The sequence below is a fragment of the Lampris incognitus genome, chromosome 9, assembly GCF_029633865.1.
Source record: "Lampris incognitus isolate fLamInc1 chromosome 9, fLamInc1.hap2, whole genome shotgun sequence".
Taxonomy (NCBI): domain Eukaryota; kingdom Metazoa; phylum Chordata; class Actinopteri; order Lampriformes; family Lampridae; genus Lampris; species Lampris incognitus.
Window position 1 is genome coordinate 51,944,937 of NC_079219.1, and position 12,613 is coordinate 51,957,549.

General features: G+C 49.3%; 2 protein-coding genes across 2 annotated transcripts in view; both read left to right on the forward strand.

Moving 5' to 3' along the window:
• The first annotated feature begins 759 nt into the window (after positions 1-759).
• On the forward strand, positions 760-2,571 carry lingo4b (leucine rich repeat and Ig domain containing 4b). Its single transcript, XM_056287106.1, has one exon. It carries the CDS (start codon positions 760-762, stop codon positions 2,569-2,571), a length of 1,812 nt encoding a protein of 603 aa, XP_056143081.1.
• An 8,207-nt stretch (positions 2,572-10,778) lies between these two features.
• si:ch211-113g11.6 (uncharacterized protein LOC559008 homolog) overlaps positions 10,779-12,613 on the forward strand; it is a 45,124-nt gene continuing 43,289 nt past the window's right edge. Inside the window, exon 1 of the mRNA XM_056287012.1 lies at positions 10,779-10,860. Within this exon, the coding sequence (XP_056142987.1) occupies positions 10,779-10,860 (82 nt within the window). The remainder of the gene's footprint in view (positions 10,861-12,613) is intronic.

Sequence of the window (12,613 nt, forward strand, 5' to 3'; positions counted from 1 at the left end):
GAAGATTAAACTCTATTTTGGATATGCGATGGAGGGACTTTGTTTAATATTGTAAAAAAAGTGGTTAAGACAATGGATGGATGGATGGATGTCATTGTCCATTGTTAAAGTTTGCTTCTTGTTAAATAAAGAGCTATTTTAAATTCTAAAAAAAAATCTCTCTCTCTCTCTCTCTCTCTCTCTCTCTCTCTCTCTCTCTCTCTCTCTCTCTCTCTCTCTCTCTCTCTCTCTCTCTCTCTCTCTCTCTCTCTCTCTCTCTCTCTCTCTCTCTCTCTCTCTCTCTCTCTCTCTCTCTCTCTCTCTCTCTCTCTCTCTCTCTCTCTCTCTCTCTCTCTCTCTCTCTCTCTCTCTCTCTCTCTCTCTCTCTCTCTCTCTCTCTCTCTCTCTCTGTCTCTCTCTTCCAGGCCACTCTACAGGAAATGCTGATTAATGACTGGATTGCATCTCTGCTGTGGACTTGACTCAAGCCAGATTCCCACTTAATTGCCACTGGTTATGAAAATCAGCACCTCCACATATAAACGGTATGTTTAGAAATAAGTTTAGAATATCTTTATAGAAATTAGGAACAAAACAAATATGTACAAAACATTCAATGAAACATGTCTGGCACTGGGTTTAAAGGAATTGGATCCAAATTAAAAAAACAAACAACTTACAGGTAACTGTTGTGTTGAACGTTGTCATTTACATGTATACATTGGTTGTTAAAACCATCAGAGCTTATTCTGTTTTCCATATTTTCAGGCAGGGGACAAGATGTTTGTGGAGTCTGTTGTCCGATGGGGAGCATGGAGCCTCCTGGTCCACTTTGGGCTTGGCGTTTCTGCAGGGAACTGTCCTTCACGGTGTGTGTGTCGGCCGAACTCATCAGAGGTAAACTGCTCTGGCAAACATCTAACCTCAGTGCCGGAGGGCTTCTCCAGCAATGCCAGATATTTGGACTTATCGCGCAATAAGCTTAAGACCATTGGACGCCGCCAGTTCTCAGGCCTTTACCAACTTCAAGAGTTGGACCTCAGTGATAATATAATCTCCATGATTGAGGTGGAGGCCTTCCAGGGGATGCACAACTTAAGGACTCTTTGCATCAAAAACAACCGACTCAAGATTATCCCGGTCAGGGTATTTTCAGGCCTACCAAGTCTGCGCATCCTGGACCTCAGTGAGAACGAGATTCTGGTCTTTCTGGACTATACCTTCAAAGAGATGGTGAACTTGCAGATATTGGAGGCAGGGGAGAATGACTTGGTGTTCATCTCTCAGAGAGCATTCATCGGTTTGCAGAACCTGCAGGAGCTCACCTTGGACCGCAGCAATCTGACCTCCATCCCCACTGAGGCATTGTCGCAGCTACAGAGCCTGACACGTCTGAACATGCTGAGACTCACCATCTCCGCGTTGCCCAACAACGCCTTCCGTCGGCTCCACCGCCTTCGCAGCCTCGTGATCTCAAACTGGCCCATGCTGGATACACTGGCAACAAACAGCTTAATTGGCCTAAACCTCACTTCCCTGGTCATCAGCAACTGCAACCTCAGCGTGGTTCCCTACTTGGTGCTTCGTCACCTGGTCTACCTGCGCTTCCTGGACCTTTCCTACAACCCCATCACTACAATCCGAGGAAATCTCTTGGGGGATCTTCTGAGGCTCCAGGAGTTGCATTTGGCTGGGGGCAGTCTGCTGCGAATAGAACCGGGGGCCTTCAGGGGTCTCGCCTACTTCCGGATGCTCAACGTGACGTCCAACCAGCTCACTACGTTGGAGCAGAGTGCCTTCCACTCAGTGGGGAATCTCCAGATTTTGCGGTTGGATGGGAATCCCTTGGCATGTGATTGCCGGCTTCTCTGGGTGGTCCACCGGCGGGTGCGCTTGAATTTTGACGGTCACCAGCCCACATGTTCGTCTCCTGATAAGGTGCGGCAGCGTGAGTTCAAGGACTTCTCAGAGAAGGAGCTTCCAAGGCTGTTCACCTGTCGGCCGGCCCGTATTGCAGACCGCCGGCCCCAAGAAGCCAGAGTAGAGGAGGGCACCACGGTGCTCTTCTCCTGTAAGGCAGATGGTGACCCGGCTCCATCTATCACATGGGTCTCATCCCAGAAATCCTTGATTTCTTCGACAGGGAGAATCAGGGTTCTGCCTAATGGCACTCTAGAGGTGCGTTTTGCCCAGGTTCAGGACAGCGGTTCATATAAGTGCACAGCTAGCAACGCAGCTGGCAACGACAGCATCACCGTTAGCCTGCAGGTGAAAGGGTTCCCCCGCAACCGCACCATGCCCTTTTTCACAGAAGAGGGCTGGGTAGAGTCCTCTTACTCTCCTACAGTCAACTCCTCAACTCAGATGGCCAAGCCATACCCATTTGATGCAAAGACACTGATCATCGCCACAACCATGGGCTTCCTGTCATTCCTCAGCTCTGTGGCAATCTGCTTTGTGTTCATGTTCTTCTGGAGTCAGAGCAAAGGCCAGATAAAGCACACGGCAACTATCGACTTTGTTCCCCGTACCTCCATGGGTGGAGGAGGGGATGGAGGGGACGGTGGCCGGTTTACTATGAAACTCATCTAAAATCAAGCAGAGAAATGAATGAGGGGTCATCTTTACTGATTTTGACTTCTGTGCTTTGGGGCTACTACTGGGACACACTAGGCTAGAGACCTATTAGTCTATGCCTAATCTATTACTCTGTTAGGCTTTGCCACTTCAGAGGATGAAATAGAGTAAATCTGTTGGTCCAGAGCTTTTTCTTTACTTATTTTGAGATTTGAAACTTAAATCTCATTGCTCACTTGACTATGTGAAACAACTGAGGAATATCTCATCATTCAGGAATAGAAAGACACTTACTTACAGAGGTTCTGTTGGAACAGGGCTGTTCCACGGTCACTGTGTCCCTTTTCCTTAACTAATGTGAACGGACAAATGGAAGATAAACTGTAAAGGGTCTAACCTTTTAAGTTACCTTGCGGATGATCATGAGAAAACACTTCCATAGATTTTGGGAGCAACACCTGAAGACCTTTTGAGTTTGATAGATTATTGATGGTTTCTGCGTTATCAAACACGGTGAACGTGTTTGGTTGATCACTCGTGTCCTACAAGTGTGCTTCGCTTTATGTCTTGACTCGCCAACCAAGCATTTGCCCTTTTGACTCGGGGGGTTGCTATTTATGCTCACAGGCGATCAATTCAGAGCTAGTGCTGCCGAGTCAGCACTAGCTGTAAGGATTTAGAGCCCCCCCCCCCACGCGTGAACACCTCACCTTCGCTGATTGCTATTAAATCATGCATAGATATTAGAGAATAGAGTATTGTAGCGGAATAGTTTGAGATATCTGTTGAAGATTACTTCTGGACGAGCCACTTTTGGGCTTTGGTGGTGTGTTAAGTGAAAGTTACTTTGGAAATATGCTTTGTCTTATCGGAACTATGTAGTATTATTGATCATGTAGCTGTTTAAATTAATCTACAGCATATTTGTAAATTACAATGTACATAGGAATGTATCCAATGCCATTTCATACTAGCAACACAGCTTTTTTCAGGTCCAAACTGGACCACTTTCTGCTTGTTATATAGGAGTTCATCGTATTATTAGATGACTCCTTCCTTCATATAAATAGTATGATGTTTTTTTATGTTGACGTAACCTTGATTTTGTTTTCTACCTATCGATTCAGCAGATAAACAAAGGTTAAAAAAAAAAACGTGCCTGAGGAACATTTTCAGTTTTGAGAGACAGAATGGAAGATCACCTAATTGTCTCATAAATCTCATAAATATTGAATATAGGTCAAGGACTTTTCTTCTCACTGGATTTATTCTATCCTTTCATCCAGTTCTGGGGATTACTGTCACTCATGTTTGCCGCTCCTGTTTCCTGTTAAACTTTTAGTTTGTAGCTACTGCACGCACAAACCAACACTCTGCTCTGCCAGAAAAGAGGATGGGAATAACATTGTTAGTTCTGGCAATTGTTTTTTGCTAACGTCTTTAAATAAATATATTCTTCTTTTTTTTTCTTATGCATTTGAAATTATTAAATGCTTATATTTCAAGCTGGCTCGTGTGTATGCATTGCCTTGAATTGTCTAATGTAATATCTCTCAGCATATTATGAGATGAGACCCAACACAGATCCAATCAGGTCAAAACCAATCTCTCAGTGGGATGAGTCCGGGGCTATTGTTAGGAAGTTGGCAAGAGAGCGGCATCTCTCCTTGCATAACTAAAGCACTTAATCTCAATGCTTTGAATCGGTTGCCAGGCCTGTTTCATTTGATTGCAGAAGAGAAGAGGGCTTGTCGCCCATCGAGAGAGGACAGCGATAGAATCGGCACACATCTGATTAGAAGAGACGTGTCGGGTTGGAGCCTTCCTCCTCCTCCTCGTCATCCTCCTCCACACACACACTCGCATCCGCGCCGTGTCCATACGTCACATCGTACCCAGAAAAAACCGGACCCCACTTTTTTTGGGGGGGTGGGGGGGTATTTTCCCTCTTCCGAGCCGTCCTGGTCGCTGTTCCACCCCCTCTGCCGATCCGGGGAGGGCTGCAAACTACCACGTGCCTCCTCCGATACACGTGGAGTCGCCAGCCGCTTCTTTTCACCTGACAGTGAGGAGTTTCACCCCCCTCCCCAAACAGCCGCCCCGACCGACCACAGGAGACGCTAGTGCAGCGACCAGGACACATACCCACATCCGGCTTCCCACCCGCAGACCAAGCTGGAGGTAAAACGGGGATTCGAACCGGCAGCGGAATAGACCGCTACGCCACCCGGACGCCCCCACAACCAGCTTATAAACTATAGCCACATGTTGTTCATGGTTTCTTACACCAAGTGTATTGAATCACTACCGAGGAGGTCCACAGAGACGATGTCTCTGGTGTGCTCATCTACCATGTGGATCTAACTAACAGATGTCTTTACTCACACTCGCCTTCCTTTATTATGATTTGTCACAAAAGGGATGGGAAGGGGAGGGGAGGGGGGGTTGCCAGTTTCACAAATTGTTTATTTTTGTCCATTTGTTTGACGGGGGCGACGGCATCCCTCCCCAAAACAACAAAACAAGCCCTGATCCTACCAGAACCCTCCTGTCAGCAGATCACCTCGCCGCTCTCTGCAGCATCTCCCCTCCTCACGTTTGTCCCTCTTTAAATAAAGACAAAGCTACCGGAGCGAGTTAATGTTTGTTCTCTCCGCTAAAAAACAACAACAATGACGTGCTCCAGATTTCAGGAGCTGTGTGGGGACAGACAGACAGACAGACAGACAGACAGCCTGTGACTTGACCTTTGAGTCTCGGACTGAAGACTCGGTGCATTCAGGAGGATTGTTCTGCTCTGAGCCGATCCGGAGACCAGGAAATCAGCCCCTTCATGTATTTTCCCCCAGAATAACCTAAAAAACAAAAAAACTAATAATCACGTGTATGAGCAGAGAATTAAACCCTTTTGGATTACCTCTGCATGTCTCAATCTGCGATATAGGTCTGTCTGGGGGCTATCAGGCCTGACTCGGCCTCCCCTATCGTCTGCTTTAATACAACTGTTCGCTCCCATTGGACAGAGAGCAAAGGCCAGATTAACGTGGTGTTCATAAACCATCCCTTCAGTGACCGGCAGACCCACACACAGCACAGAGACCATCACGGTCGGCCTCTTCGCGTTCGCTGTTTGGATCATTCTCAGACTTCTGTTCCAGATGTTTGCAGCGCAGCAGGAGTCTCCATAGTGGGCCATGGTGGTCCATGGCGGGCAGCAGATTCTAGCCACGTCAGATCTCTAACCCACGGCTTAATTTGCTCCCCAGGCCCCGTCAGACTGCAAGCTCAGCAGCAAAATTCAAGTCTCTAAAAACCTAAACGGTAAGGCGGACTAACTTCGCACCCTTCTAGTGGCCACAAAGCCTCATCTCCCCTACCTAGATTTATCCAGCCTATGGCTATTGGGTCTAGACCCCAATAGCCAAAAAATAAAGTAAACATTTAAATCTAAACCCACTTTTAATCACTCGAGTCTAGAGTGATTAAAAGTGGGTTTAGATTTAAATGTTTACTTTATTTTTGTTATTTTCCAGGTGGCATCTCCTTCCTATTTTCTCAAAACTGGTTATTAATTACGTGGTATTTCTATTTATTTTGCTACTTGGTAGAGAGGAAGACAGCAGAGACGTCAAACTATCACGTTGGTCAATAGCAGCGTTTCATGTTGTCTTTTACTACTCACCACTAAGTGGCGCTAAACCCCTATAGTTCACGGAGCATGCCATTCATCAGCGTTAGTGAGCGTGTTCTGCTGTGTATTAATCACCCCTGAGTGCCTGGATGTCGTCACAGACAACAGTTCTCATTTGAACTGCTGAAACTCGGTTGGGGAAAAGTGTAAACTGAGACATGATGAACAATAAACATGTTGTGTGCGTCTCTGCATGAAAGGACTTCCTCCTTGTGTCGTTGTGCAGAAACGCAGGTCGAGTCAGTCTCACGCAGTAGACCGTGTGGTCCATGTAAACCCAGGACAGACGAATAGCTGGTAGACACCGGGGTGGTCTCGATGAGTGGAGTCAGTAGAGTGGAATGGATGAACACCAGACGAAACTCCTCATACCTCAGATGCAACTTTATAGAGGCCAGACGTTGTTGTGATACAGTTCATGGCACGGCCGGATTAACCTACCAGGGGGCCCCGGGGCACGCACATCCATTGCCCCCCCCCCCCCCGCCTCGTCAGATAGGCTAAACAATACCAAACATTGCTAAATGTAAAACTAATGCAAATACCCAACATGGTAGTCGACGCTATGCCAATCTGCGTGGGATTCGGATGGCGACTACAAAGTACAACACAAATTTGAATCACATTTGGGTCCCGTCGTGGTCCGGGGCCCCGGGGCACTCGCCCAGCATGCCCGGTCCGTAATGCAGCCTTGGGTCATGGTTAGAGCACCGAAAAGCGGATTATTACAAAAAACTGGTGACGACGGTTCACACGAGCGTCTACCCAATACTACAATAAAACCGGACCCCCCTCCCCCCTCGACGGAAGTGATAGGCCACGTCACAAAATGGACGCCTATGCAGTGATCGTTACACGCTGTAAAGGTTCTCACGACAAATTAGCAGCCTTCCAGGACGTTTTCTTTCCTCATGTAACGAGTTTTCTGTTCTGCACATGCAAGAGATAAAGAAGCTCAGCCGGTCCGGCTGTTGGTTGTATGAAAGGGTCGGGATGCAACGGAGCTGATCCGGCATCGTGCGACAATACCGGTTGATTGGACGTGTCGCAGTTCTTCATCATGTAATGCTCTGACAAGTCAGTCTGCCTCTTTGACAACGACCTGTAGCGAATTCGGGGGGGGCAGCCCGGGAACCACCGCAGCCAGGACGCGAACCCGGATCTCCCGCACAACGGGCGACAACATTAACCAGTCTGCCAAAGGGTCTGACTCGTTAGCCAATGCCTAGCGAGTCTATTTACCCGTGCACGTTACACTACCCCCTCCTTCAGGAACGCGCTTCAGCATATCAGCTCCCTCACGCCTCTGGGCGCACGCGCTTCTGGTGGCCTCAAGGTCTCACCATCCCACTTCTGACACCTACTACTACTACTTTCGGCTGCTCCCGTTAGGGGGCGCCACAGCGGATCATCCGTTTCCATTTCTTCCTGTCTTCTGCGTCTTCCTCTGTCACACCAGCCACCTGCATGTCTTCCCTCACCACATCCATAAACCTCCTCTTTGGCCTTCCTCTTTTCCTCTTTCCTGGCAGCTCCATATTCAGCATCCTTCTCCCAATATACCCAGCATCTCTCCTCCACACATGTCCAAGCCATCTCAATCTTGCCTCTCTTGCTTTGTCTCCAAACCGTCCAACCTGAGCGGTCCCTCTAATATAATCATTCCTAATCCTGTCCTTCTTCCTTACTCCCAGTGAAAATCTTAGCATCTTCAACTCTGCCACCTCCAGCTCCGCCTCCTGTCTTTTCGTCAGTGCCACTGTCTCCAAACCATATAACATAACTGGTCTCACAACCATCTTGTAAACTTTCCCTATAACTCTTGCTGATACCCTTCTGTCGCAAATCACTCCTGACACACTTCTCCACCCACTCCACCCTGCCTGCACTCTCTTTTTCACCTCTCTACTGCACTCCCCGTTACTTTGGACAGTTGACCCCAAGTATTTAAACTCAGATGTCTTTGTCACCTCCACTCCTTGCATCCTGACCATTCCACTGTCCTCTCTCTCATTCACGCATAGGTATTCTGTCTTGCTCCTACTGACTTTCATTCCTCTTCTCTCCAGTGCATACCTCCACCTCTCCAGGTTCTCCTCAACCTGCACCCTACTCTCGCTACAGATCACAATGTCATCCGCGAACATCATCGTCCATGGAGACTCCTGCCTGATCTTGTCCGTCAACCTGTCCATCACCATTGCAAACAAGAAAGGGCTCAGAGCCGATCCTTGATGTAATCCCACCTCCACCTTGAACCCATCTGTCATTCCAACCGCACACCTCACCATTGTCACACTTCCCTCATACGTATCCTGCACCACTCCTACATACTTCTCTGCAACTCCTGACTTCCTCATACAATACCACACCTCCTCTCTCGGCACTCTGTCATAAGCTTTCTCTGAATCTACAAAGACACAATGCAACTCTTTCTGGCCTTCTCTATACTTCTCAATCAACATTCTCAAAGCAATCCCACTTCTGACACCAATGTAGATCTCCCGCACCACGGGCGACAACGTTAACCTGTCGACTAAAGGGTCCGACCCGTTAGCCAAAGGCTAGCGAGTCTACTCATCCGTGGCCGTTACACTACCCCCCTCCTTCGGGGAGCGCGTCCCCGCGCTTCAGCATATCAGCTCCCTCACGCCTCTGGGCGCACGCGCTTCCGGTGGCCTCAAGGTCTCACCATCCCGCTTCTGACACCAATGTAGCGAATTTAGGGGCAGCCAGGAAGCGAACCCGGGTCGGAGCCTTTAGTCGACTGGTTAACGCAGTCGTTCGTGGTGCGGGAGATCTACATTGGTGTCAGAAGTGGGATTGCTTTGAGAATGTTGATTGACTTACTTCCCGGCTGCCCCTAAATTCGCTACATTGGTGTCAGAAGTGGGATGGTGAGACCGTGAGGCCACCGGAAGTGCGTTCGCCAAGACATGAGGTAGCTGATATGCTGAAGCGCGGGGACGCGCTCCCCCAAGGAGGGGGGTAGTGTAACCACCCCTAAATTCGCTACAGACATTTGAAACGTTTATGTGGTTGCATGCCATACTTTCATTAGTTGTAGGGCCGCTTGATGAATACTCCCTCTAAATAGGTACTCACAACATGTAAAGAGGTCATAGGTCATAGGTCATTCACAGACTGCTCCGTCGCTTTTCAAATTTACCTCATTCGTGTCCTAACTGCAGACACAGCAGGTCGAATCAGTAACTCATCTCTATCAGATGTGACTCGTGTGTGACCACTGATGAATATCAATCAATAACATCGAGGAGCCAAATGACTCCTGGTGCTTTCGCCTTTTAGAGAGCAGTAAACTCACCTGAGTCTGAAATGATTCTAATGAGAAATCAGGGAGAAGAGGGAATCTTTGCTTTCAAAATGGACAGAATGTGAATATATTGGATGTGTGAAGTATGAAGCATGACTGACTCAGGAAGAAAACCGTCTCATGTCAAAACGTCCGTAGCTTAAGACTGATCATATCATGGCAACGAACGATACTCAGAGAAAACTGTCACCGGTGACAGGCCTGCTGTCACACCTGGACAGCATCCCCTTCCTCTAACCAGCAACAGGTGTGACGCCTGCCTTACATGCACCCGCTTGGAAAGTCTCTATTTGGAAACCCTGTCTGTCTGTCTGTCTGTCTACCTGTCTGTCTGCCTGTCTGTCTGCCTACCTGTCTGTCTGTCTACCTGTCTGCCTGTCTGTCTGCCTGCCTATCTTTCTGTCTGTCTGTCTGCCTGCCTGTTTGACTCTCTGCCTGCCTGTCTGTTTATCTGTCTGTCTGACTGCCTGTCTGCCTGCCTGTTTGACTCTCTGCCTGTCTGTCTCTCTGTCTGTCTGCCTGCCCGTCTGTCTGCCTACCTGTCTGTCTGTCTACCTGTCTGCCTGCCTATCTTTCTGTCTGTCTGTCTGCCTGCCTGTTTGACTCTCTGCCTGTCTGACTGCCTGCCTGCCTGTCTGTCTGTCTGTCTGTCTGACTGCCTGTCTGCCTGCCTGTCTGACTGCCTGTCTGCCTCTGTTTGTCTGTCTGTCTGCCTGCCTATCTGTCTGTCTGTCTGTCTATTTGTCTGCCTGTCTGCCTGCCTGTTTGACTCTCTGCCTGTCTGACTGACTGCCTGCCTGCCTGCCTGCTTGTCTGTCTGACTGCCTGTCTGTCCATCTGAATGCCTGTCTGTCTGTCTGTCTATTTGTCTGCCTGTCTGACTGCCTGCCAGTCTGTCTGCCTACCTGTCTGTCTGTCTACCTGTCTGTCTGCCTGCCTGCCTGCCTGCCTGTCTCCCCCCTCTCCCTCAGTGTTCGAGGTGGAGCCTGGTACCCCGACTTCTCCCAACTCAACTCTGGAAAGCGGGAGGAGAGACGGCACCGAGTCCGATACACCCGCTGCATAGATCACACACGCAGTCGGTCGACAGGAGAGCACAATCCCAGCAGGAGGCTTCGTGGGAACCTGTTTTCTTCTTCTTCTTCTCCTTCTTCTCCTTCTTCTCCTGCTAAGGACAGACAGCGGGGAGGCTCAGCGATGAATTATTTGGTGTTGTTTGCGTCGCTTTTCGCCGTGGGTTTCTCCGGGAAGTCACCTCGGCTGAAATTTGTTGTGCACGGTAGGCAGCTGTCGTCTTTCCCGGTCGCAGCACATCATCACTGTAATGTCACCCACCTTCTTTGTTTCAGCCCATTGATTCTCGCTATTGTATGAATAAATGAGGGATTAATGAACGGGCGAATGACTGAAGAGACGCGGAGTTTGGTGTTGAGGTGATGCAGCCATTTATCAGGTCGGCTGTGCTGGTGTTGTTTCGCCCTTTCTCACTCACCACAACGCTGGGAAAAGCTGCAGCAAACCTATCGTGTAAATCGGTATGGGGTTAGCCATTACACTTACGCTAAATACCCCCTCAACCGCTGCTCAAGAAGCAAATTACCCCCCCTACCCACCCCCCCCATAGGCCCGCCACATCCGTCCACTGAACTGAGTGTTTGGTGAAAAACTACCTTGCGGTCCTCCAATTTGCTGGACCACCACATGTGTACTACCTGATCTAGATCAATACTAAGCATTGGGGGTATTTACGGGGGGGGGGTTCGTGGTTGTGTAGATTAGTCGGATAGCTCGAACGTGACACCTGCTCTCCCCCGATACTGACGGGGTTCAATGACGTCTTCAGACACAAACTGGTGTTTTATATCTTTTCATATCAGGCTTGTTTGGGCACATTTTTATCGGCTTCCTTCAGAAGCCTGCTTGTGTACGAGTTGGGTTCATGCCCTCTGCAAACGGTTACACAGAACCTCACGGTGCCTGCTCACTGGTCGGGAACTGGTTGACTGCCATCTGTTTTTTAGCAATCACCGAGGCTCCTGAACATAAACGATCCGTGCAGCCGGAGGACTGACGGAGGGCAGAGCCGTCTGAAGGGAACATGGCGTCACTGAGCAGCGTGCCTCTCATCCTCCAAAAAAAAAACCCGCCTGCCGCCACCGAAAATGAGTCACTGTGGTGGTAAAAAAAGAAACGTCTTTTGTGGAGGTCGGCAGGTTGTCGCCTGCACGGCGGGGCTGCAATGCAGCTGCGTGAACCGAAGAGGACGGTGTGCTCTACTGCAGCAGAGGCTTGGCGCTTAAAGGGCAGAGGCAGCAGCAGCGACAATCATACATAGGATACAGAGAGAGAGAGAGGGGGGGGGGCAGAGAGTGTGTGTCCATCATGTAAAGCAATGAATGGAAAATTCCATGCAGAGCCGAGCTGGATCCCTTGTTATTTATTCCGCTCACGTGTGCACACCTTACACAGCGCTCTAATGTATTCACAATCAATAGAGACGCGGCCGTGAATCAAGCCAGGATGCTGTGGATGTTGTGGATGCTGTGGATGCTGTGGATGCTGTGGATGCTGTGGATGTTGTGGATGCTGTGGATGCTGTGGATGCTGTGGATGCTGTGGATGCTGTGGATGCTGTGGCAGCGCGGAAGCCCTGCGCTCCTGGCGGATGAGCGACACAAAGCGGACAGGACGGCATACGTGCCTGTTGTGTTAATCAAACCTGTTGTTACGCAAGTGCGCACACGCACCCGCTCAAGGCAATAACACCACCGCGGCCATAAGACCCACTACGACCCGGGGTCCTCTCTCTCCAGCCTTGTGCCATGGAGAGGCCTGTGAGGCCACTCTCGCTCCAATCAAGACTGATTTTACTTAACAGCAAGCCTCCAGATTGAGGGGGAGGAAGGGGGGGGAAGGGGGGGACCTGCATTGAAGAGCTCCGATAAAAACGAGCCGCGTGATAAAAATGATAACGCGCGCCGTTTTTGGCTTGAGACCAAATGTGATGGAAGCGACTTCAGCACCACGGACAG

Excerpts from the sequence above, each read along its gene's own strand:
- lingo4b (XM_056287106.1), top strand. The coding sequence starts at position 760 with ATGTTTGTGGAGTCTGTTGTCCGATGGGGAGCATGGAGCCTCCTGGTC.